Here is a 24,755-nt window from a genome sequence, read left to right as displayed (position 1 = left end):
CAGATCTAAATGGGTACCTGGAGAAATCTGGGGAAGGTAAACAGGAAGGGTGTGCGAAAGCACAGGATGGCTGGCCCCCAGCCCCCCATTGCACTTCCTGGCTGAAGGGCCAAGAAACAGAGATCAACACCACCAGTACAGACTGTAAAGTCTAATGCCGTATCCCTTATCTTTTACCTTTTTTTTTACATCCTAAGTAAAGAACAATGTTGGTGCAATGTATTATTATTATTATTATTTTTTAGACCAGGGCCCTTTGTATAGAAAGAATTGTTGTAGAAACTTAAAAAACAACTCATTCAATTGAAAATTGAGAGGGTTAAGGTCCTTATTAATATTAAAAGTGACTGGAGGGTAACCTCCCCACTAACAGCCATCATTAACCCAAAGAAATCAAATCAAAATTTTTAGATAGCCCTTTTGTTCAAAAACGTAGTAGAAAGTCCAGAAATATGTTCTTTGGAGGACAATCGCCCCCAGTGCCCTTAAGGCAAGGATTTTAAAGTATGCCCTGGGGGCATATAAGGTTTCTTATTAGAAATAGTGGTTACATAAAATTCAGAGAGGGCCTGTTGGATTGGTAATCAGAGGTCCTAGTGCCATTTTTAAGGCCATTTCTACATAATCAATATAGATTATCAAAAGGGTAACAGAGCAATATCACAGTAGTAGCTTACATTGTTATGTCAGAGCTTTTGGGGTAAATTGTGGCATATTTTGTACTAGCCAGAAATGGTGGTTATATAAAATTCAACAGAAATGGTGGTTATATAAAATTCAGAGGGCGCCCATTGGATTGGTAATCAGAGGTTCTAGTGCCATTTTCAAGGCCCTTTCTACATAATCAATATAGATTATCAAAAGGATAACAGAACAATATCACAGTAGCAGCTTACATTGTTATGTCAGACCTTTGGGGTAAGTTGTGGCAGATTTTGTACAAGCCAGAAGACATTGTGGGTGTACATTTAATGCTGCTTCTACAGTTACTGTAAGTAACAATGCTAATGGTATTAAGTTGAAGCTTTTGGGGAACATTTAGGAGTTTCAATTAAACTAAAAATCTATGTGCATGGAGGTATTAAAAAGACATATAAGCAATATCCCATATAAGGATATTACATACAAGATAAATATATTATATTCCATATAATATCCCATATAAGGACATAGGCAGTGCTGCTCTATCATAACTTGTAACACCATTGATATTTTAAAGGAGTATATTTGATTGGAAACTAAAAGTTTTAACATCCTCTTTAAGAGTCAAAAGTGATTAGAGGGCAATCAGCCCTCCTCCTTAGCCCATAATTTTCCAAACACTTCCTATCAAAATTTTAAGACATCCATATTGTTCAGCATATCTGAACAATCTAGTAATTATATCTCTAGGGTTATTGGTAGGTCACCCTCCCCCCCCACACAATTATTTGCCCATTATACTAAAAACTAAATGTTGCTTTAGAATTAGATCAAAGTACACTGTGTGTATGCTGGTTGCTAATAAGACATCTCACAATATACCAAGAATAACTGAGGATATTAAGTTCCAACTTTCAGGGCTAGTTTTAATACTACTTCCACTCTTAAAATTTATCTAAATCAAAAGAGTGCAAGTGTATCCAAGCTGTCCAAGAGCATAGATTTAATTTCTTGGGAATGGTATAAGTTTTAGTTATCAGGTGAACTAGACAATGTGTATGACTAAATTAAACACCATGTGTCATGATGTTCAAAAGGTTGTATGTTGTTAAAATCATTGAAAAGAATCTCTAGCATACAAATAGCAAGTAAACCTACAAATTCTTAAAGGAAAACCAGAAATACTCAAACTGCTATTTTTCCCCCCTGAAAATAAGTATTTCAATATAAACAAACAAAGATTCATTAAAACATTTTTTTTCAATAAACAATTTTTTCAAAAAAAGGAAAGACTTCATTAAACCAAAAATGAGCAAAAAGCAAGTAAAATAATCTACCAAGCATAAAACTACCACATATATACATCAAGAAATACACAAAACCCAAAACAAACAAATTTACAATAAATAACAGAGTCAAACTCAAACCGAGCAGAATTTAACATGAATAGGATTCAAAACCCCTATGCTTTCTAAAAGCCAGACTACAATTTGCTCAAAGTCTTCTTAAACTATATCTATTCTGAACAAAAGAAATTCGCCAAAAAATTAATAGAATCAAAAGCAAATGGTAATAATTTTTTAATTTGTTTTAGTCTAAAAAGGACACAATGGAGAGAAAGGATGAGATCAACTGACAAAACTTTAAAAAATATAAAAGTACTCTTAGTTGGGGATTTATCAGGAAGTCCTGTTGCAGAAAGAAGGAGTGCTTTTAATATACAAAGGGCTTTATTTTGGATAAATAATAAAAAAAGTTTTTTTAATGGAAAGTAAGGAGCAACATTAAAACTTAAAATGAACAGAAATTACTTTGTATGTGAAAGGTGTTGCTTCCTTATCAATGCCCTGCTCTTTATGTTAAAGTTTGACTCTTTCTCTTAACTCTACTTTTTAAAACAGTAAAAAATTTTAGCATAAAGAGTGGGGCAGTTGATGAGGAAGCAACCCCTTTCACATACAAAGTAATTTCTTTTCATTTTAAGTTTTGATGTTGCTCCTTACTTTCCATTAAAAAAACTTGTTTTTTTAATTAATTTCTGAACATTTTTGAATCAATGCATGTTTTGATTTTGGTTCTCCTCAGATGAATAATTAAAACAAAATTTGCATATTTTTTTTTGGCTAAATGGCTTTCTCATAGTTTTGATCAAATGATTTTGTGAAAAAAAGAGGGGGGGAGGAGGCCTAGTTACCCTCCGGTTTTTTGGTTACTTAGAAAGGCAACTAGAAATTTTAATTTTTTACAAATATTTTTATTAGTAAAAGATATATGTAACTTATAAATTAGCTCACATAAAGAACTTCTGTATTCTCATGTGTTTATTATGTATATGAGGGGGTTCATCCCCACAACAGTACCTTGCTCTTTACACTAAAGCTTAAATTTTATCTCAATTTCTTAAGAATGACCCCTGAATCACAAAGCCATAGAATAAATAGATGAAATTACTAAAAATAATTTAGCATAAAGAGCAAGGTATTAGGAGGAGGTGAGACCATCATATGCATAATAATTTCTGTTTGTTTTAAGTTTTAATTCTGTTCCTTACTTTCAGTTGAAAAAACTTTTTCATATATATTTTTTCATTGTTTTTTTTTTTATAAACAATGCTAGAAAATCCTGTGCTCCCTTCATGGACATTTTCTTCCACCATTATAAATTCCTCCAAGGAAAGCTCCCCTAACATATCCCCCTCTTCTCAACCCCCCCTCCTCAACCAAAAAATCCCCCTGAAAACGTCTGTACACTTCCAAATGATCATTACTATATGTAAGCACTGGTCAAAGTTTGTAACATGTAGCCCCTCCCATGGGGACTGTGAGGGAGTAAGTCATCCCCAAAGACATATTTATAAGGTTTTTCAACTATGTTGAATAAAATGGCTATCTCCAAATTTTGATCCAGCAACTTTGGGAAAATAATTAGCGTGGGAGGGGGCCTAGGTGCCCTCCATTTTTTTGGTTATAAAGGGGTTATAATTTCTTTTCTATAGAATTGGTTATAAAGGGTAAAGTATGTCCCAAGAAGGTATTTTGAATTACCTACTTCTACTTCTTCTCTCTCTAGATTGGCTACAGGCTAAAGTATGTCCCGGGAAGGTATTTTGAATTACCTACTTCTACTCCTTCTCTCTCTAGAGGGCCCTGACCTTTGATGACCTTCAAAATATGTGTGTTATAAAAGTGAAATCTTGAAATCTAACAGGAATTGCATTTTCAGAACTAAAGGCAGAGAAAAAGCAACTGGTAACTGAAAATTAAGGTAAAATGTTGTTTGTCAAAATTTCAAAAGATGCATAGACGTCATGTAGGTGAATTTCAGGGCCCTCTAGAGGGAGAAGGAGTGGAAGTGGGTACAGTAAAATTCTAGTTAATTGACTTCTTGCTATCTCAGAAAGGGTTTAGGTTAGGAAAATGAAACTTTCAGGGATGAATCTACAGGCTAAATTATGTCCCGGGAAGGTATTTTGAAACAACTATCTCTACTCCTTCTCCCTCTAGAGGGCCCTGACCTTTGATGACCTTTAAAAATATGTGTTATAAAAATGAAACCTTGCAAAATAGATCTTCTGCTTAAATGAAGTACAACAAAATTGTTTTCAGCTTCACAACTTTGCTCAATTCCATTTTATAAGGTTTTAAAGATATGCAAATACATTTCCTAAATTTTGAAAAAAAACATTGATATGGCTCAGAATTCTATTCAAATAACAGGAATTGTATTTTCAGAACTACAGGCAGAGGAAAAGCAACTAGTAACTGAAAATTAAGGTAAAATGTTGTTTTGTCACAATTCCAATAGGTATAGACCTGTCATGTAGGCAAATTTCAGGGCCCTCTAAAGGGAGAAGGAGAAGAGGTGGGTACTTTAAAATACCTTCCTGGGACATACTTTAGCATGTAGACCCATCCCTGAAAGTTTCATTTTCCTAACCTAAACCCTTTCTGAGATAGCAAGAAGTCAATTAACTAGAATTTTACTGTGGATACTTCAAAATACCTTCCCAGGCCATACTTTAGCCTGTAGCCTAGATCCATCCCAGGAAGTTTCATTTTCCTAGCCTAACCCCTTTCCAAGATAGCAAGAAGTCACTCAATTAGAATTTTACCTTTTAACAAAATTATGCAACTGATCCAGGCTAATATCAATGTTAGCAAATATTATAGGCTAGGCTTATTGGGTAAGTGGGAAGTCTATTGATGTTATTCTTTTATTGTCATTGGAACTAGTTCAGAAAAAAACATATACTAATGCTACAATCAACAAAATAGCCAGCCTAAACAGATGTGAAAGTATCAAGATTGTAAACTTTTGATAGCCTACTATTTGTTTGAAGAGGAAACTGAAAGGGTGCATCTGACTAACTGAAAATTCCTGTGAGTTATTTTACCATACCTGGAATGAATATTTTATTAAGAGAAATAAAAAGTATTATACAGATATATCTCCTTTATAGACTAAGCAAGCATGGCTTAAACAGCTCTAAGCTAAGGCTTAAGTGGAAAAGGTAAAGCTTCCAATCAAGCTGAAATGAAACTTCTCGCGATCTCTTTTCTACGAAGGCTTATTAGGAAAACCTAGAGCTTGACTTAATTTCGATTATTTTTCTGTTTATTTTACCTTTATTCTTTCTTATATTGAATTGGACAATTAAATCAAATTTTTCTTCCTTTCTTTTTCAGGATGTTGGACACCCCAAAAATTGCGCGTTTTCAAAAATATTCATTTAGAAATACTTAGATGTCACACATGTAGACAATCCTTTCGGCATTTTACCGGCAAACCGGAGGGCTAATCTATTACTACTACTACTATGCTACAAACAATTCATTGCAGAACAAGACTCTTTGAGGCAAACAAAGTTGTGTGCGCTTTTCCCTTTCCCCAACCTGCGTAAAATTTTATTCTTTGCCCCTCCCAAGATGTTCAAATTTTCTTTAAATCCTTTCTTTTACCTTTTCAAATCCTTTTAAAGTCGACCACCATTTCATTTTGAATCAGATGGATAAGCAAAAAAAATCTTCGATAATCTATCATTGATAAAACATGGATAGTCATCATAACCTTATTATTACTATAGGCATAGACAATTCGATCAAACCAGAATTTTGTATATATAATTATTTGAGGTTTTGTATAATCTCTTCTGCTATTACTACTAACAACTCACTGCGCGCCAAGGCGCCTGAGGCCAAAACAGCCACGCACGACCATCCTCCATCCCAATCTATTCAAAGAATCTTCCAGGAAGATCTCGATTCCCTTACATCTTTCCTTACGATAACACTCCATCTCAACCGGGAATGACCTTCCTTTCGGTTGGCTCTAGACAGTTGGCAGACAAGGACAATGTTTGGCAGCCTGTCATCCTTTACCCACAGAGCGTGCCCTAGACATTTCAAGATTTTATTATAGCCTACTATTTGAAATACAGTCAGTCAGTCTGGTTCGCATAATCATGCTTAGGCAATTTCTCTGAAAATCATTTAACAAATCTTCCTCCCTTTTTTTGAAGCGCCTACACTTCAGAACCATTTGACCGAAGTTATTACTATGGCTTCCAATATTCCAATCTAGGTACGTAGACTTACCTTCCTATTGCTCCAAACTTTCTACAACTGTACCACACACCCTGGACCTTAGCTATTCTACTTCGAGCGTCTTTACTGCAACCCATGTCTTTGCTAATAATAGTACCAAAGTGAGTAAGGCCGTCGACTTGATTGATGTTCTCATTCCCGAACATCATCTTTTCATCTTCGCTTATTCCTAACATTAGTGACTTAATCTTCTTAAAATTAACTTTTAAGCCTATTTCATCACCATGAGCTAATAAAATCTTTAAAAGTTTATTAATTATGCTCACAGTTTCATCCAGGATGTTTAAATCATCCGCATAATCTAAGTACAGGAGAGTTTCAGTTCTGTGTTTGATTCTATGTTCTCCTATTGCCTTTGCTGCGCTCCTTAAGACAAGATGAAAAGTTCAAAGTTCAAGATACAATATAACCCACTTTAGTTCTGATTTGATACAAGACCAGCTACTCACCTCATTCTCTTCTCGCAGCAATGTTTTTCTCGTATATATCCCTATTCACTTTAGTTTATTTGTATGTTATACCTTACAACTATAAAACCTTCACTAAAGCTCTTCTGTCAGCTGAGTCAAACGTTTGCTCATAATCTTTAAAACTGAGGACTAAATGTTTCTGATTGCTCAGAAAGGCCTTAATTATCAACTTAAGAGTTAACATTTGGTCGACACATCCTCTACCCTTCCTAACACCAAACCGTTTATCTCTTAAAAATTTATATACAGCATCTCTAAGTCTAAGAGCTATTATCATACTAAGTAATTATTTGCCCCCTACAGAACCCAAACTCCTGTCTCTATAATTAACACACTCACTTCTATCATCTTTCTCATATAAGGGTTTAATCAGACTATTCCTAAAGTCACTAGGTTCATCCCCCTTTTCAAAAACCACATTCATATCTGCAGTTACTTACTTCTAACCTCATAAACATCATATTTACAAAACTTGCTTACCACACTATTTGCACCTGGGGCCTTATTATTTTTAAATCCTTTTATCACTGTCACTAATTATTCCTAACAAAACAAATCTTCTTTCACATTCAAAGTGTCACAAAGTTTGTCATTCTATTCTATATCTTCTCTTGTAACTCTATAAGGGTTTAGCACATTCTCATATAATCTACCCATCTCTATCCTATTCTTTCGATGTCATTAGTTGTGGTCTTGCTCCTATCTGTAACTGGGATAAGCCCAGATTGACTATTCCCTCTCAATTTGTTAATATACCCGTACAATATTTTAGAGCTATGCTTTCTAGCTACGTCTTCAAGATCTTCGGCGTTTTTATCCATGGCCTGCAATTTACACCTCCTTCACTCATATTTTAATGCTTTATCTACTTTCTTTATATTCCTCTCATTTTCATACAATTTATAAGTCAAATGTTTTTGTGCAAGCCCCTCCTCCTCTCTATTGAACATGAACTATTTTCCCTACTATTCATAGCTCTGTTCGTACTTTCTTCCCAAAGACACCATCAGCGACTTCACAAATCATTTTAATAAAACTATTCCATCCATCTTCTACATTATTAAATTTTAAACTCACCAGTTTAGTATTCATTTGTTCGTAGAGAGTTGCTCTCAAATTCTCATCCTGGAGTCTACTAAGGTCATAGCTCCACGGAAGGCAGTTAATATCTCTAAATTTCAGCTTTAAAATCAACCCTAGACACTGCTAGATGGTGATCTTTACTTTTAACATCAATAACAGCTCTCCTATTTACTCTAGCGTCTGTATTGACCCTACCAGTCTTCGGTTTACTATAACATAATCAGTAAGTTTTGTCTTATCATCATATGACTGTCTTGCTAAATTAATAGTTATTTCCCGACCAAATACTGAACTCGCTATAATTAGATTATTATATCTACAAAGTTGCAGCAGTCTGTAACCACTTCTGTTTCTTTTCATATACCAAATTTACGTAGACTAGGATACCATCTATCCCTATTTCTGCCAACCTGGGCGTTAAACTCTCCTAGTCAAACACCATATTTCTACCATGGACAGCATCTATTTGTTCCTGTCGCTGTAAGTAAAATTCGGCTGAGTCACTATTATAGCCGCCAGTCAGGTCTACAGGAGCATGTATTGCTATGACTAATAGTCTTCACTTTTTAGTTATAAGACGAACGGCTAGCATTCTATTATCGCTACCCTTCCCACAAAAACAAGACTTAGTAGCTTCCTTACTCATCATGAGCCCTAATCCTTGTCTATGTACCCAGTCCTAACTGGCTAAGTAAATAAATTCTGCATTACCTGATTTTATATTTCCTATCCCTGGGATATGAGTTTCTGAAACTCCTAATAAGTACAGTTCGAAGTGTCTGAATTTGTCAATCAAGATTTCGATACAATATTTATTCTTTAGCTCTGTAACATTCCAATTTACAATTTTTATACTCTTTAAATCTTTGAAATTATTTTGACCACAGGAAAAGCAATAGTTCCAAAATCAGTGCATAACAGAAACTAAGACATCTTCTGAAGTCTACACGAGGCCCTTAAGTCAGCTTAAAAAGAGACAGCAAGGAGTCCCTGGGATCACCCGTTACACAGAGGCTTTGTGCAATCCTGTACCCATCTTGGTTACAAAATGGTTTTCCACACTGAGAGATGCTCTTATATCAACAAGAGTCGAAATAGTGCACAGAGAATCTCAAGCCGAATATCTCCAATTCATTGTGTATTCATTCTTACACATATTATGTTACAACAGGGAGGCAACCCATAAAAAACAATTTAGCTAGGAAGAGACTTCTCAGTCCAAAAAAGCCCACTAAAAAAGACCAAAAGAGAAATAATTACCCCATTAATTGGAATCCAGTGCAAATACTGAGTCTTCAAGTGAAGGAGTCTTCTTAATCTTATTTTTTTAAACTGTTGCTGTACCCTGATATTTTGGAACCTCTAAGAACTCGTTCAGGTTGAAAGTATTTTTGTCTAGTGCACTCAAGTCATCTTGATGATCCAAGTCTTAGAAATTTTTTCTTCCCATTTAAAAAAAACGTTGTCCATAGTGTTCACCATGCTCTTTAAGACGAACTCCCCCAGACACAATCCTGCTTTTCTTCTTACTCTACATCGAATCAAATATAAGCATAACTACCTTTTTTAACTGCATATATGTTATTCTTGTACAGATAATTTATCACTTTAATATGTCCGAAAATAGCTTTTCTAGGGAGCTAAAATCGGATCACTCGAATGGTTTCTGTATCCTTATAACAGAGTATGTGCTCTTTAATTTAATTTTTTCCCTTTCTCTGTATATAAATTATATATAATCAATAGCTTTCATGAAAAGATGACAAATTTTGCACGGTGAATGCAAACTATATTGATAATTGTTCTTTTTTTGGCACATCTTTGGAATCGAGTTGAAAAGCTTTCGTCTTATGCAAGGGCTTGAATAAGGAAACTAAAAAGAAAAAAAATTGCTGGAAAAATTTTTTCTCCATTTTTTTATTTCTTATTTCTATTACCGAACGAGTTTTTTCGGCTGTTGCAAGTTTGCAATATTACAGTCTCGGATTTTATAGGTGCCTTAGCAATCCAGTTTATGTAAATAGTATTTATGACCATGCCAACTAGCAAATGTAAAATTGCTAGAACTAATAGCTAGCCCCATCTCCGCAATTAGTAATGGAGTCACTAGACAAACTTCACACGAACGATATTCTGACAAAAAACACAAAAAGAAAAAGCATAGTTACAGTCACATAGTCACTTTTTGTACTGTTCGAGAAACAGTTCAGCTTTTCAGGACTGCTTAGAATTGATCAACTAATATCATATCTTATACCTTCAACTCTATTATAACTGTTCATTTTAGCTATAGAAAGGACCAGTTCATGGTTTTTGGAACCCTAAGTCGATGTATTGATAGCTCCCCCTACTACTAAAGAAAACAGCCAGGAAACTATTGCATATTTAAAACGCGAAGAAATACAAACCGATTTGAGAGTGAAATTACCGTAATGTCCGCAAACTTATTCCAAGAAAAATACAATTACAGATTTCGAACACTCATTTTCAAACACTCCATGGAGTATTTAGCTAATAAAACTTGAATTGTATCAGTTTAATTTGTACTCCGAACGTTAGTGATAATAGAAAAATTTAGCAGGATAGAACAATTTTGCCTGAAGGATAATTCTATTTTCGGTAAATGTGCTGACAAATCGAATAAGAGAAAACTGAATTTGCTGCTGTTAAGCAACAGGGGCCATGCAGAGTTTCTGTATTGACCATCAACATGCGTAATGCAAGTCCCATTTTGATTTCCATTACATTTGGTTGCCACGTATCTACACTGGGCCACATTACAAGCAACCTTATTTTTTATCTTTACACATAATTCTTAAGTTAGGTCGTGTTTAGAGTTCGTATTCCGATTTTCAAACAATTCGTGGTAACAAACTGTAAGTAACGAGCGACCAAGATCAATAGTAACTGAAACTCTAAAAACAAAATTTTTGATACTAATAGATACATCAAAAGAATCGAATTTTTATGTTGATTTCAAATATTTAAGTCTAATCAAGTTTAGTCTTACCAATCAAAAGGTTACAAATAAAATTTGCCTTATTTTCAAAAAAGGGAGGGGCATGCCTTAACAGTCATAGAATCTTAATGAAAATAACACCACCAGATCCAGTGTGTCAGAGAACCCTACTGTAGAAGCTCCAAGCTTCTATCTGTAAAAATGTAGAATTTTGTATTTTTTGCCAGATGAACGATCACGGATGTGTGTTTATTTTTATTTTTTTGTTTCTCAGGGGTGATCATACCAGCCCAGTGTTTCTAGAATACCGCGAGAGAGCTCATTCAAACGGTAATTAAAAGATCTAGTGCCTTTTTAAGTTACCAAAAATTGGAGTGAACTGGGCCCCTTCCCACACTCATTTTTCCCAAAGTCACTCGATCAAAATTTTGAGATAGCCATTTTTTTCAGCATTGTCGAAAGGTCTAACAACTATGTCTTTGAGGATGACTTAACCCTCCACAGTCCCCGGGGAAAGGGCTGCAAATTATGAACTTTACCCATTGTTTACATATAGGATCGGTTTTTGGGAAGTATACCAATGTTTTCAGGGGGAATTTTTTCTGACAGTAGGGGCCGAGGGTTACGGGGGAGGATTTTTCCACGGAGGAATTTTTCATGGAGGAAGGGAATTTTCTACAAAGGGGGTGCCAGATTTATCAGCATTAATTAAAAATGATCAGATATTAAGTAAAGAAATAAATTTTTTCAACCGAAAGTAAGGAGCAGCATTAAAACTTAAAACGAACAGAAATTATTACGTATATGAACGAGACTGCCCTCTCATCAACACCTCGCTCTTTACGCTAAACTTGTTCATTTCTTTTAAAAAAGCTTATTGTTCTAATTAAACAACCGCTGTGTTTCAGGAGTCATCTTTAAAGAATTGGGACATATTTCATACTTTAGCGTAAAGAGTAAGGTGTTGATGAGGGGGCAGCCCCCTGCATATACATAATAATTTCTGTTCGTTTAAGTTTTAGTGTTGCTCCTTACTTTCAGTTGGAAAAAACCGTTTTTTATCTGATATATTTAAAGTTCGTGTGCAGAATTCATAGTTGATAAATGGAATTGACATCGTTAATAAAAGTGAGGTATTTTTTACGACTGTATAAGATACTTTCATCAAATCCTTGTGTGGTTAGGAAGAGAAGCATTGAGAATTATTGTCATTAAAGTATCAATCGGAAGACTCGCCCCCTCTAAAGATATATCTATTAGTGGCGACACACACGTAGACTCCTCCCACAGGCAGTGCACATTTCTTGTCTAAACTGGTTACAATATCAGTGCAGAAATGAAACGCAGAGCCCGTGAGACCACTCCAACGCGATCTGACACTCTAGCTAAAGCTAGAGGTGGCACTATGCCACATACGCTGGCACCACCAGACATAACACTGGTGACTTAGGTTACGAATACTATGTCTAGGAAAATTTTATGGAAAATTGTTGCTAAATATGAGAGATAATGCATGATTGTACAACTTCATAAATTCCTGAAGTTTGATATGAAGGTGAAAGGAATCACCAAAGAAAAAAAAATATCATGAAGCTTATAGGGCAACATAAATTAACACATTATTTTGCTAAATAGTTTTTTATTAATATAAACGTCGTCCCTTGATTTTTTAAATTTGATTTTTCGTTCGGACTTTGCAACTTAAATAATTTATTCCTATTACTTGGCATGAATTATTACTTGGCAAGAAAAAAAGTACTACATCTATGTCGGAAAAAAGGCATATGCATCATTTTTATTCCGTCTGTACATAAATAGCAAAATTAAATGGATAACAGTAGCCTACATATGATTAAATAAAATATGAAAATTCGCATTTTTAAAATAGGCATAGTTCAACCAAAAACCTCATTACATGAAACTAGCAGCAACATACTCGTACACAAATATGTTTTCATAATATCTAAAAAATTTAGTTGAATTTCTTGTTATTTTTTTTGTTTGATTTTTTTTTATCGCAAACATTTTAAGATAATTTTCTTAGGGAGCCGATGGCTCCCTGAGCTAAATCAATGTTAGACGAAACCAACGAAATCATTTATTCGTGAGGGATTCCGACTCGTGTGTACACAAAACTGTTTTTAACTTGGTGTGACAAACATAAGTTCCATATTTTGAACTTTTTGGCAATTTTTATACAAGATAAGAAGCTTTTGAACAAACCAGCTGCATATTCATTATAAATTATATAAAATTGCCTTTGAGCAGCCGAAATGATAAATAATAATCTTTTTCATTTTTAATTGTATTCTTTCATGTGAACGACATTTCTAAAGCATCATTTTATTAATACGAATATCTAGAATAGACTTTGAAATTTCAACAAACCAATTTCATTAAAAATGAAGTAGTAAAATAAGTCACATATCACATACTACGGGCTCACATTAAGAAAAGGTGGTATGATAGACACATTCAGAAATTCCATAAGTAAACAGTTTTATTTACAGTAAAGTTGGCATGAAATTGTCTCTTCGATGATTGTTGCTGCTCCTTACAACAAGCCTAAGATACGATTAACACGGTTGTTGATGTTGCGTAGCTAAAATTCCAATCACATTTTCCATGGGGGCTTGATAACATTGAAATTTTTTTTTAAATCAACAAAATGAATGATAGAGCAATTTTATGGAAAATTGTTGCTAAACATGAGAGATAATGCATGATTGTGCAACTTCATAAATTCCTAAAGTTCTATGCTAGACTGTATCTGTGTGTGTATATAAATCGCATCATTTTTATTCCGTCTGTACATAAATAACAAAAGTAAATGCATAACAGTATATATGGCATACTTGATTAAATAAAATATGAAAAATCGCATTTTTAAAATAGGCATAGTTCAACCAAAAACCTCATTACATGAAACTAGCAGCAACATACTCGTAGACAAATATGTTTTCATAATATCTAAAAAATTGAGTTAAACTTCTTGTCATCTTTCTTGTTTGGTTTTTTATTATTGCTATCATTTTACGATGATTTTCTTAGGGAGCCGATGGTTCCCTGAGATAAATCAATGTTAGATGAAACCAACAAAATTATGTATTCGTGAGGGATTCTGATCCGTGTGTACACAAAACTGTTTGTAACTTGGTGTAACAAACATAAGTTGCATATTTTGAAATTTTTGGCAAGTTTTATACAAGATAAAAAGCTTTTGAACAAACCAGCAACACATTTATTGTAAATTATATAAAATTGCCTGAGAGCAACCAAAATGATAAATAATATTTTTTTCTTTTCTAATTGTATTCTTTCATGTGAATTACCCATTCTAAAGTATCATTTTATTAATCCAAATATCTAGAATAGACGTTGAAATTTCGATAAACCAATTTCAATAAAAGTGAAGTAGTAAAACAAATCACATATCACAAACTACGGGCTCACATTAAAAAAAGGCGCTACGATAGACACGTTCAGAAATTCCATAAATAAACAATTTTATTTACAGTAACGTTGGCATGAAATCGTCTCTTCGATGATTGTTGCTGCTCCTTACAACAAACCTAAGATACAATTAACACGGCTGCTGATGTTGCGTAGCTAAAATTCCCAATCACATTTTGCATGGGGGACTGATGGCCATTTTTTCAACTCAACAAAATGATAGAGCAAATAAAATTGCTGCAATTAGCAACACTACCAAATGGCATCAACGAGCAATTTTAATTGGAATCAAGTTCACATAGAACTGTCTCCCTATGACCATTGTTGCTGCTTAGAACAAACCAAGATACAACTATTGCGGCTGCTGCTGTTGCATAGAAATATTATCAGAAAAACTGCCAAGGTGGCCAATAAAGTTATATTCTTTTGTACTAGAAGTTGCTTGGCAAAGCAGCTAAGATTGTTTCAATAGGCAACATTTGTGAATTACAGCAGTGGTTATTCTAAATACGGTTATGTTCACATACGATAGCCTCTTTCAAGACTGTTGCTGCTGCCTAGGAAAAAATGTAGCACAATATGTACGGTTATTGCTGCTGTATAGAAAGAAACGCATACGTGCCCGATAAAAATTGTATTTTCTAATTCTGCAGTTTATTTGACAAAACAACTAAAATTGGAAAAGGAAGGGAACTCCAAATTCTTGTAATTAGTAGAATTCAATTAATTTTGCATGGTCCGACCCCCTCCCCTCACCCCAAAAAGCAAAACTTAGTAACCATATTTTATTCCAAAATTGCGGCAACTCACTCCTGAGGGAAACTCAACTGTTGACATGCTTTTTTTTTATCAACTTACAAAGGATTTTGTAATTACTCCTCCTCCACCATGCAAATAAAATTCAAAATCTCAAACTAAAATCTCTTTTGAACAGACCAATCATTCATTCCGAAATACCCGCTAAGGATTTGCCTCCAGCCGTTGTTTCTTACAATTAAAATTAAGTAGTTGTGGGCATCAAATCTTGGCTAATTGTAGAAAAAGCCAAGACCGATAGTCCGAGTGAATGATTAGCAAATCTGGCATAAGCCCATTTTAGGATTACATAAAAATGACGTCAGTTCCTTTGTTGATAGATAAGTCCATCAATCTTCCGTCCATACGTCATTTCTAGGGCAAAACCAAGCCTAATAGACTTGGCCGATATTGAATTAAAATCAAGTAGTTGTGGGCATCAAGTCACTGCTAATTGTAGAAAAAGCCAAGACAGATAGTCCGAGTGAGTGAGAGACAAATATGGCATAAGCCCTGTTTAGGATTGTCTAAAAATGATGTCAGTTTATTTGTTGGTAGATAAGTCTATCTATCATCCATCCATACGTCATTCCTAGGGCAGATCTAAGGTAGATAGTCATAGACCCCAAGGGATAAAAGATTGGATTGATTTTGGGTTGATGCGTGAGGGGCCAAGTGTTTGGTTAAATGGCACGGGTAAATGACTGGAGTAAGTATGACTCTCTTATAGGACAAATATTTGTTTTTTAGCTTTTAGAAAGGAACGCACGCCTAAAATCTCTTAAAAAAAAAAAAAAAATCAAAATGAAAACCAAAATCTCTGTTGAACAAAATAATCATTCATTTCAAAACCCCCACTGAGGGTTTGCCCCCAAACGTTGTTTCTTAGCAGAAACATCACACTAAAATAAGGAAAAACTGCGGTTAAGACGGTTTATGCACGATCCATCAAATTCATAGAAGACATTGCCAAGCCTTCCTAAGATATAAGCAATGTCTATTTATCAAGTACTCTTATAAAACTAAGCAGAAAAATTTAAAGTTAAGCGAATGATCTTGCTTCCTTTAGAGACTTCCAACCACAGAAAATACACTCAGGATTCTTCTACAGTGCTTTCTGCTTGAGATACGGTGTCCTCTGACTTGCTTTCCAATGTTTCAAGTCGATGCAGCCGATCAAATGCGTCTAGAAAAGGAAAATAAAAATGTGCCTCGCAAAATTGTATTTGCTTTTTGTTAAAAAGATCGTGGCATTTGCAGCACAATAATATAAATTAAATTAGAAATACTTGCAACCAATACTCTTTTTATTAGAGCATTTGCTGCTTTACGTACATTAATAAATACAGGATGTTGATAAAAGGAAGCGGCAAAGTTACTGATGGCGAAAAAATAAAGGAACAAGGAAAAAGGCGATATCCAATATCTATAATATCAGTATATAATTTTCAAAGTCATTATATCACTAGGGCCCAAATATGGGTAAAATTAAATTAAAGAGCATGAAATGATTTGCGTCTCTAATGGGCAGTAGGTATATTATTGGTTACATGATTTACATCCTGTTTTGATCTGCTAAACCTGTTTTTTCTAAGGGATATAAGGGATGACAACCTTTTCGTAGTGCTACTGAGAGTGGTAGGCACCACTAGGGTCCTATTAATACTAATTTCAGTCAGCATTTAGCCATTAGCCGTCCTGTTCAGCGATTGACCATAAGGAAGGGGGTTTTTAGGGAATCCACTTCCGAGACTGGATGGAATGAACCCTGTAATGACGGCCAAAATTATATAAAGGGAGAGGTCAATCTCCCTACACATACGAAGCACCGGAAATGAATTGGCTATCCAATTTGAGGAGTTGCTTCATTATTTTGATTTCTTCGGTATTTACACTTGATAATCACGTCATAGCTCACCTTTGATTATTTGATAATCACCCTTGATTATACGTGAGAGTACAGTCTCATTCAGCAATAAGCTAATTGTTGTGTCGATCATGCCAAAATGATTTGCATGCTTAATCACCCATTAAAACAGAACGAAAACATAAACTTGACTGATTCTTTGAACTCTGTTCATTACACCTTGTGAAATTTGCGGAATATAACTGAATTAGCTAGGCTTTATCTCAGAATATTTTCCTTATTCAACTTTTCTGGTGACTTTTGAAAACTTTTATTTGTCTAAATTAAGTACAAATCCAGTCAAATATACTAAGTTTATAATGTAATCCACTAACTATTAATAGGTATTAAGCATCGAATCCTAGTGTGCCGAACTATTTGGTTTAGGACGAGGTTCGATGGTGTGACTCTGCAAGCTCAGCCAGATTCGACCCAGCTCTAAATGGGTACCTGGAGAAATCTGGATAGGGTAAACATGAAGGGTGTGCGAAAGCAGAGGATGGTTGGCCCCCCCCCATTGCACTTTCTGGCTGAAGGGCCAAGAAACGGTGATCAGCCCCGCCAGTAGGGATTGTAAAGTTCAATGCTGTATTCTTTACCTTCGTTTTTCTTTATTTAGTACTGAGTGTTGATCATTATATATACTAAATATATAATAAAAAAAGAAGGGAATGAAAGCACCCTGTTTCATTTCAAACTAATGTTTCAAATAATATCTGTTTAATCCACTCTCTGTAGAGGAGTTTTAATCAGGATTTTACAAAAAAATTTAGCGCCTTATTTTTTTTGCCACATCATATTTTCCGTCAGAATTAAGCTTAACTGAACTGTTTCAAACAGTTCGTGGTAACGAACTGTAGTAAGGAGCGACCCGGCTCAATAGTAAACAAAACTCTAAAAAACAGAATTTCGATGCTAAAAGATATATCAAAAGAATTGGATTTTTATGCTGATTTCAAATATATAAGTTTTATCAAATTTAGTCTTTGTCGTCAAAAGTTACGAGCCTGAGAAAATTTGCCTTATTTTGGAAAATAGGGAAAAACATCCCCTAAAAGTCATAGGATCGTAACGAAAATCACACCATCGCATTCAGCGTATCAGAGAACCCTGTAGAAAAAATTTCAAGGTCTAATCTACAAAAATGTGGGATTTCGTATTTTTTTGCCAGAAGACTAATCACGGGTGCGTGTTTATTTGTTTGTTTGTTTTTTTTCTCCAGGGGTCATCGTATCAACCAAGTGGTCCTAGAGTTTTGCAAGAGGGCTCATTCTAACGGAAATGAAAGGTTCTAGTGCCCTTTTTAAGTGACCGAAAAAATTGGAGGGCACCTAGGCCCCCTCCCACGCTAATTTTTTTTCCAAAGTCAACGGATCAAAATTTTGAGATAGCTATTTTGTTCTGCATTGTCGAAAACCATAATAACTATGTCTTTGGGGATGACTTACCCCCCACAGTCCCTAGAGGAGGGGCTGCAAGTTACTAACTTTGACCAATGTTTACATACAGTAATGGTTATTGGGAAGTATACCGACGTTTTCAGGGGGATTTTTTTGTTTTGGTGTGGGTTCAGGGGAGGGGGCTATATGGGAGGATCTTTCCTTGGAGGAATACTTCATGGGGGAAGAGAAATTCAATGAACAGGGCGCAGGATTTTCTAGCATTACTATAAAAAAAACAATGAAAATATAAACATGAAAAAGTTTTTTCAATTGAAAGTAAGGAGAAGCATTAAAACTTAAAACGAACAGAGATTATTACGCATATGAGGGGTTCTAAAAATACTTTAGCATAAAGAGCGAGGTATTTAGAAGGAGATAAATACTTCGCTCTTTATGCTAAATTATTTTTAGTAATTTCAACTATTTATTCTACGGCCTTTCTGATTCAGGGGTCATCAAACAGTTCGTGGTAACGAACTGTAGTAAGGAGCGACCCGGCTCAATAGTAAACGAAACTCTAAGAAACGGAACTTTGATGCTAAAATATACATAAAAAAATCAGATTTTCATGCTGATTTTAAATATATAAGTTTCATCAAATTTAGTCTTTGTCATCAAAAGTTACGAGCCTGAAAAAATTTGCCTTATTTTAGAAAATAGGGGAAAAAAACCCAAAAAGTCACAGAATCTTAACGAAAATCACACCATCGCATTCGGCGTATCAGAGAACCCTATACCGAAATTTTCAAGCTTCTATCTACAAAAATGTGGAATTTCGTATTTTTCGCCAGAAGACAAATCACGGGTGCGTGTTTATTTGTTTTTTTTTTCTTTTCCCCAGGGGTCATCGTATCGACCAAGTGGTCCTAGAATGCCGCAAGAGGGCTCATTCTAGCGGAAATGAAAAGTTCTAGTGCCCTTTTTAAGTGACCAAAAAATTGGAGGGCACCTAGGCCCCCTCCCACGTTCATTTTTTCTCCAAAGTCAAAATTTTGAAATAGCCATTTTGTTCCGCATAGCCAAAAACCATAATAACTATGTCTTTGGGAATGACTTACTCCCCCAGAGTCCCTGGGGGAGGGGCTGCAAGTTAAAAACTTCGACCAGTGTTTATATAATAATGGTTATTGGGTAGTGTACATTCGTTTTCAGGGGATTTTTTTTTGGTTTTGGGGCTGGGATTGAGGGGAGGGGGCTATGTGGGAGGATCTTTCCTTGGAGAAATATGTCATGGGGGAACAGAAATTCAATGATTATATATATATATATATATATATATATATATATATATATATATATATATATATATATATATAAGATTATTACGCATATAAGGGGTTCTAAAAATACTTTAGCATAAAGAGCGAGGTATTTAGGAGGAGATAAATACCTCGCTCTTTATGCTATAGTATTTTTCGTAATTTAAACTATTTAATCTACGGCCTTTCTGATTCAGGGTTCATTCTTAAGGAATTAGGACAAAACTTACGATTTAGTGTAAAGAACGAGGTATTAACTAGGGTACAAACCCCCTCATATACATAATAAAAATTAATGAATATAAAAGTTTGTTACGTAAGTCAATTCTTAAGTTACGTATATTTTTTACTAATAAAAAAATTCGTTAAAAATCAAAATTTATAGTTGCCTTTTTATGTAACCGAAAAATTGCATGGCAACTAGGCCTCCTTCCCCATCTCTTATTTCTCAAAATCGTCTGATCAAAACTAAGAGAAAGCCATTTAGCCAAAAAAGGAATTAATATGCAAATTTCATTTTAATAATTTATGTGTGGAGAGCCAAAATCAAACATGCATTAATTCAAAAACGTTCAGAAATTATATAAAAAAACTAGTTTTTTAAACTGAAAGTAAGGAGCGACATTAAAACTTAAAACGAACAGAAATTACTCCAAATATGAAATGGGTTGTCCCCTCCGCAATCCCTCGCTCTTTACGCTAAAGTTTGACTCTTTGCCACAATTCTGCTTTTTAAAACAATTAAAAGCTTTACCGTAAAGAGCGAGGGATTGCGGAGGGGAAAACCCATTTCATATTTGGAGTAATTTCTGTTCGTTTTAAGTTTTAATGTCGCTCCTTACTTTCAGTTTAAAAAACTAGTTTTTTATATAATACACGCGAAGCCTAAATTCTTAAAAAGTGCTTTTTAAACAAAAGCTTGTAATGGATGATGTCACGAGCGATGAACGTTTCATCTACAGACTTTTGTCTTGTTTCATTTTACTTTTCTCCCATGAAAACAATTGTATAGAGAACGATAAAGGAATATCATTTGTCTCTGAACATCTTACCTTTTTTTGCACTAACTGATACGACATTAGATCTGAATCATGATGGTTTCAACAGTTGTTTGAAAAAAAAATAAACTAAAAAATTAAAGGTAAACCCTACCTTTTCTTTCTTTCAATTAAGACATCTAATAGCAGAAATACAAGCTACCTTTTTTGGGATACTGGTGGGTGGATCAATATGCTTTGATTTTCGATGGCCGAGATAACCGCTACTACTGGAAGCTCATTGTAGTAAAAACCACCTGAGCAGGAGCGTAACTCCAGCAATTTTTTTTTGGGGGTGGGAGGGGTCAACATCCATAATGTCATGGGGCATAGGGTATACGAAAATTTTTCTTCAAATTATTGGGGAGGCAACTGCCCCCTCCCCAAGGATACCACTGCGCCGAAGGCCGATTCAACTGAGCAAGCTCACACATTACCTAACTATAGTCAAAGCTTGGCTCTTTATTTCCCTGAATGAGCATCCTGTTTCTTTGAGATTTGTATTATGGGATCCCAGCCTATTTGAGGCCGTCCTCCTTTTTGTTGGTCCCTAACAGTAGGATTGCTAGCAACAGTAGCTTGATTCTTCAGATTCTTATTATGGGACCCCAACCTATTTGAGGCCGTCCTCCTTTTTGTTGGTCCCTAACAGTAGGACTGTTAGCAAGTTTAGCAACAGTAGCTTGATTCTTCGGATTCTTATTACGGGACTTCATCCTATTTGAGGCCGTCCTCATTTTTGTTGGTCCCTAACAGTAGGATTGTTAGCAACAGTAGCTTGAATCTTCAGATTTTTATTATGGGACCCCAGCCTATTTGAGGCTGCCTCTTTTTTGTTGCTCCCTAACAGTAGGATTTTTAGCAACATTAGCTTGATTCTTCAGATTTTTGTTATGGAATCCCAACCGATTTGAGGCCCTCCTCCCTTTTTGTTGGTCTCTATCAGTAGGATTGTTACCAACAATAGCTTGATTCTTTAGCCGTAAAATGAAACCTAACTATCTTTCTCTTTGGGTCGCTGTAACCACAGACAGTGATATTGAATATAGCTTTTTGTACAGTATGGTAAAAAGTCTTGCAATATCATAGGTAATTCTCTAAAAATCCTAATTTCAGTCTATGTAAAATGGCGTGTGGGCAGACAGTTTCTAATTTATAGAATTATTTCTGTTAGTTCAAAGTCGTAGCATCGCTCTATCTTTATTTGAGAAAAATGTTGTTTTTTATTTCTTTTCTGTTTTATTTTATTTTTAAATTTGGGGTTATCTAAAATATGAGTGGGGATGTCACCCTAAGTTCAACTTTTACATAACTATGCTACAAAAATGAAAATAATCCTAAAGAGGGTGCATCTCTTTATTTGTTTAAGGACTTAGATTATCTTTCAGGTCATTGTTCATAGGGGAGGCATTCAGACAAATATTATTCCCAGGTGTGCTTCTCTTTCCACGTTTGTGCACCAAACCACATGAACGTGATCTTTTATTTCACTCTAAAAACATTACGGTAATAGCACTCTTTCTTCAGAAGGTTCAAGGTGATAGTAGCCGTACTTTATTTGTGTCACTTTACATTCGTTTTAAGCTTAACTGGACTAGTCGTTTTCCATTTTCATTTCAAGTATTCACATTCAAGTTCCATTCTTGCATACCTTATAATTTCTGTTCGTTTTATGCTCCATTAATTCATTCCCTTTTAATTTCCTTTTGTTTAAAGTTCCATTCATTCATTCCTTATCATTTGCCTTAGTTTTGAGTTTAACTTATAACATGACTTTATTTAAGCTAGTATTAATAGTATTAGATAATATTATAGGCAGCACAATATCTCTTATCTTTTCTATAAACTTGTTTTTTCAAAAGTATTTTCATTTATCGATATATACGAATATTTTCATGAAGTAAAAAGTGACAATTTGGCAAAGTACTGGAAATATAAGTAAACCTTGAGTAAGCATCTACAATAATCTGAACAATATCTATTAAACAGTTGGTGGTAACCAACTGTAGTAAGGAGCCATCCGGCTCAGTAGTAACCTAAAACCTAAAAAGGGGAATTTTTATCCCAATAGTTATATCAAAAAAATCGCATGTAATTAGTGATTTTAAATATACAAGTTTCATCAAGTTTAGTCTTACCCATCAAAAGTTACAAGCCTAAAAACATTTTCCTTATCTTATAAAATAGGGGGTACACCCCCTAAAAGTCATAGAATCTTAGCAAAAATCACACCATAAGATTCAGCGTATCAGAGAACACTGCTTTATAAGTTTCAAGCTCCTAACTACAAAAATGCAGAATTTTGTATTTTTTGCTAAAAGACAGATCACGGATGCGTGTTTATTTTTTTTTCCAGGGGTGATGGTATCGACCCAGTGGCCCTAGAATGTCGCGAAAGGGCCCATTCCAACGGAAATCAAAAGTTCTAGTGCCATTTATAAGTGACCCAAAAATTGGAGGGCAGCTAGGCCACCTTCCACGCTCAAAGTTTTCCCAAAGTCACCGGATCAAAATTCCTAGACAGCCATTTTATTTAGCATAGTCGAAAATTCTAATAATAATGTTTATGGGGACGACTAACTCCCCCACAGTTCTCGTGGGAGGGGCTGCAAGTTACAAACTTTGACCAGTGTTTACACATAGTAATGGTTATTGGGAAGTGTACAGACGTTTTCAGTTTTTTTTTTCAGTTTGAGGGTGGGGTGGGGTGGGAGGGGTTAAGGGGAGGGGTTATGTGGAAGGATCTTTCCATGGAGGAATTTTTCATGGGGGATGAGACTTTCCATGAAAGGGGCACCGGATTTTCTAGGATCATTTAAAAAAACAACTAAAAATAAATATGAAAAAGTTTTTCAACTGAAAGTAGGGAGCAGCATTAAAACTTAAAACAATGAGGAATTATTACGCATATCTCCTCCTAATGCCTCGTTCTTTACGTTAAAGAATTTTTTACTAATTTCAACTATTTATTCTACGGCCTTTATGATTCAGGGGTCATTCTTAAGGAATTGGGACAACATTTGAGATTTAATTTAAAGAGCGAGGTATGGACGAGGGGGCAAATCCCCTCATATACGTAAAAAACATACGAATATAGAAGTTCGTTACGTAAGTTAGTTCGTCAGTTACGTATATTTTTTACTAATAAAAACGTTTATGAGAAACTAAAAGCTCTAGTTGCCTTTTTAAGTAACCAAAAATTGGAGAGCAACTAGGCCTCCTCCCTTGCTCATTTTTTTTCTCAAAATCGTCCGATTAAAACTATGAGAAAGCCATTTAGCCAAAAAACATTAATATGTAGATTTCGTTTCAATTATTCATCTGCGGTGAACCAAAATAAAAACATGCATTAATTCAAAACATTCAGAAATTAAATAAGAAAAACAAGTTTTTTTTTTTTACTGCAAGTAAGGAGCGATAAAACGAACAGAAATTATTCTGTATATGAAAGGGGTTGTCCCCTCTCATATACAGCGTTGGCTCATATAAGAGCAAGGCGTTTCGAAGAGGGTTGCTTGTCCAAAAGCCTTCTCAATTAAAAATATCCTGAGCAGGTTTAAGAAAAGTGAAATCTGTCCCTTCAACCGAGATGTGTTCGGTGACCATCAGTTTTTATCTTCCTAAGTGTCGGACAGGCTGGAATCCCAAGAAAGCGCGGAAGTCCCCTCTTCTACTAGTTCAGATGAAGCTGAAGAAGGTCTCTCCAACCTGTCGACCGACCAACCATTAACAACCGACATGGCCTCGAAGGCTGTCACGCCAGAAGTCGTCAGACCGTTACCAAAAGCTGGAAAAAGGTCAGAGAAACCTAAAGGACGCAAAAGGCTCTGTTCTAAAATTCTCACTAACACACCAGAAAAAGAGCGCCTTGAAGCAGAACGTCAAATAAAAGAAGCCAAGAAGTCAAAGAAGAAAAGCCGAGCTGGACGGAAGGGAACAGCAAAAAGAAACATCACGGCTGACTTGGATGAGGGGAAGGAATCGTGCTTAGCGATACAAGAAGTTACATGAGCCTTCACTTGGGAGATACTGAGGAGGATGGAGAGGCTTTTCTAAGACCAGAAGGAATTAAAGAAGGTGATTTTTTCTTGTCAAAGTTTTTGGCA

The 24,755-nt window shown here is 35.1% G+C and overlaps 2 protein-coding genes across 6 annotated transcripts in view; both read right to left on the bottom strand.

Moving 5' to 3' along the window:
- LOC136028133 (exportin-1-like) overlaps window positions 1-5,353 on the bottom strand; it is a 43,771-nt gene extending 38,418 nt beyond the window's left edge. The window contains exon 1 of the mRNA XM_065705785.1: window positions 5,266-5,353. The gene's annotated coding sequence lies outside the window, so the exon portion shown is untranslated. The remainder of the gene's footprint in view (window positions 1-5,265) is intronic.
- Window positions 5,354-15,985: 10,632 nt separating this feature from the next.
- Window positions 15,986-24,755, bottom strand: part of LOC136028132 (dual specificity calcium/calmodulin-dependent 3',5'-cyclic nucleotide phosphodiesterase 1-like) — a 318,548-nt gene continuing 309,778 nt past the window's right edge. For all 5 annotated transcript variants that reach the window (XM_065705780.1, XM_065705781.1, XM_065705779.1 and 2 more), the window contains one exon: window positions 15,986-16,191. In XM_065705780.1, coding sequence (XP_065561852.1) covers window positions 16,100-16,191 — 92 coding nt within the window. In that variant the 3' untranslated portion in view covers window positions 15,986-16,099. The remainder of the gene's footprint in view (window positions 16,192-24,755) is intronic.

Source organism: Artemia franciscana, chromosome 6 (genome assembly GCF_032884065.1).
Source record: "Artemia franciscana chromosome 6, ASM3288406v1, whole genome shotgun sequence".
Lineage (NCBI taxonomy): Eukaryota > Metazoa > Arthropoda > Branchiopoda > Anostraca > Artemiidae > Artemia > Artemia franciscana.
This window is presented reverse-complemented; position numbering and strand designations above follow the sequence as displayed.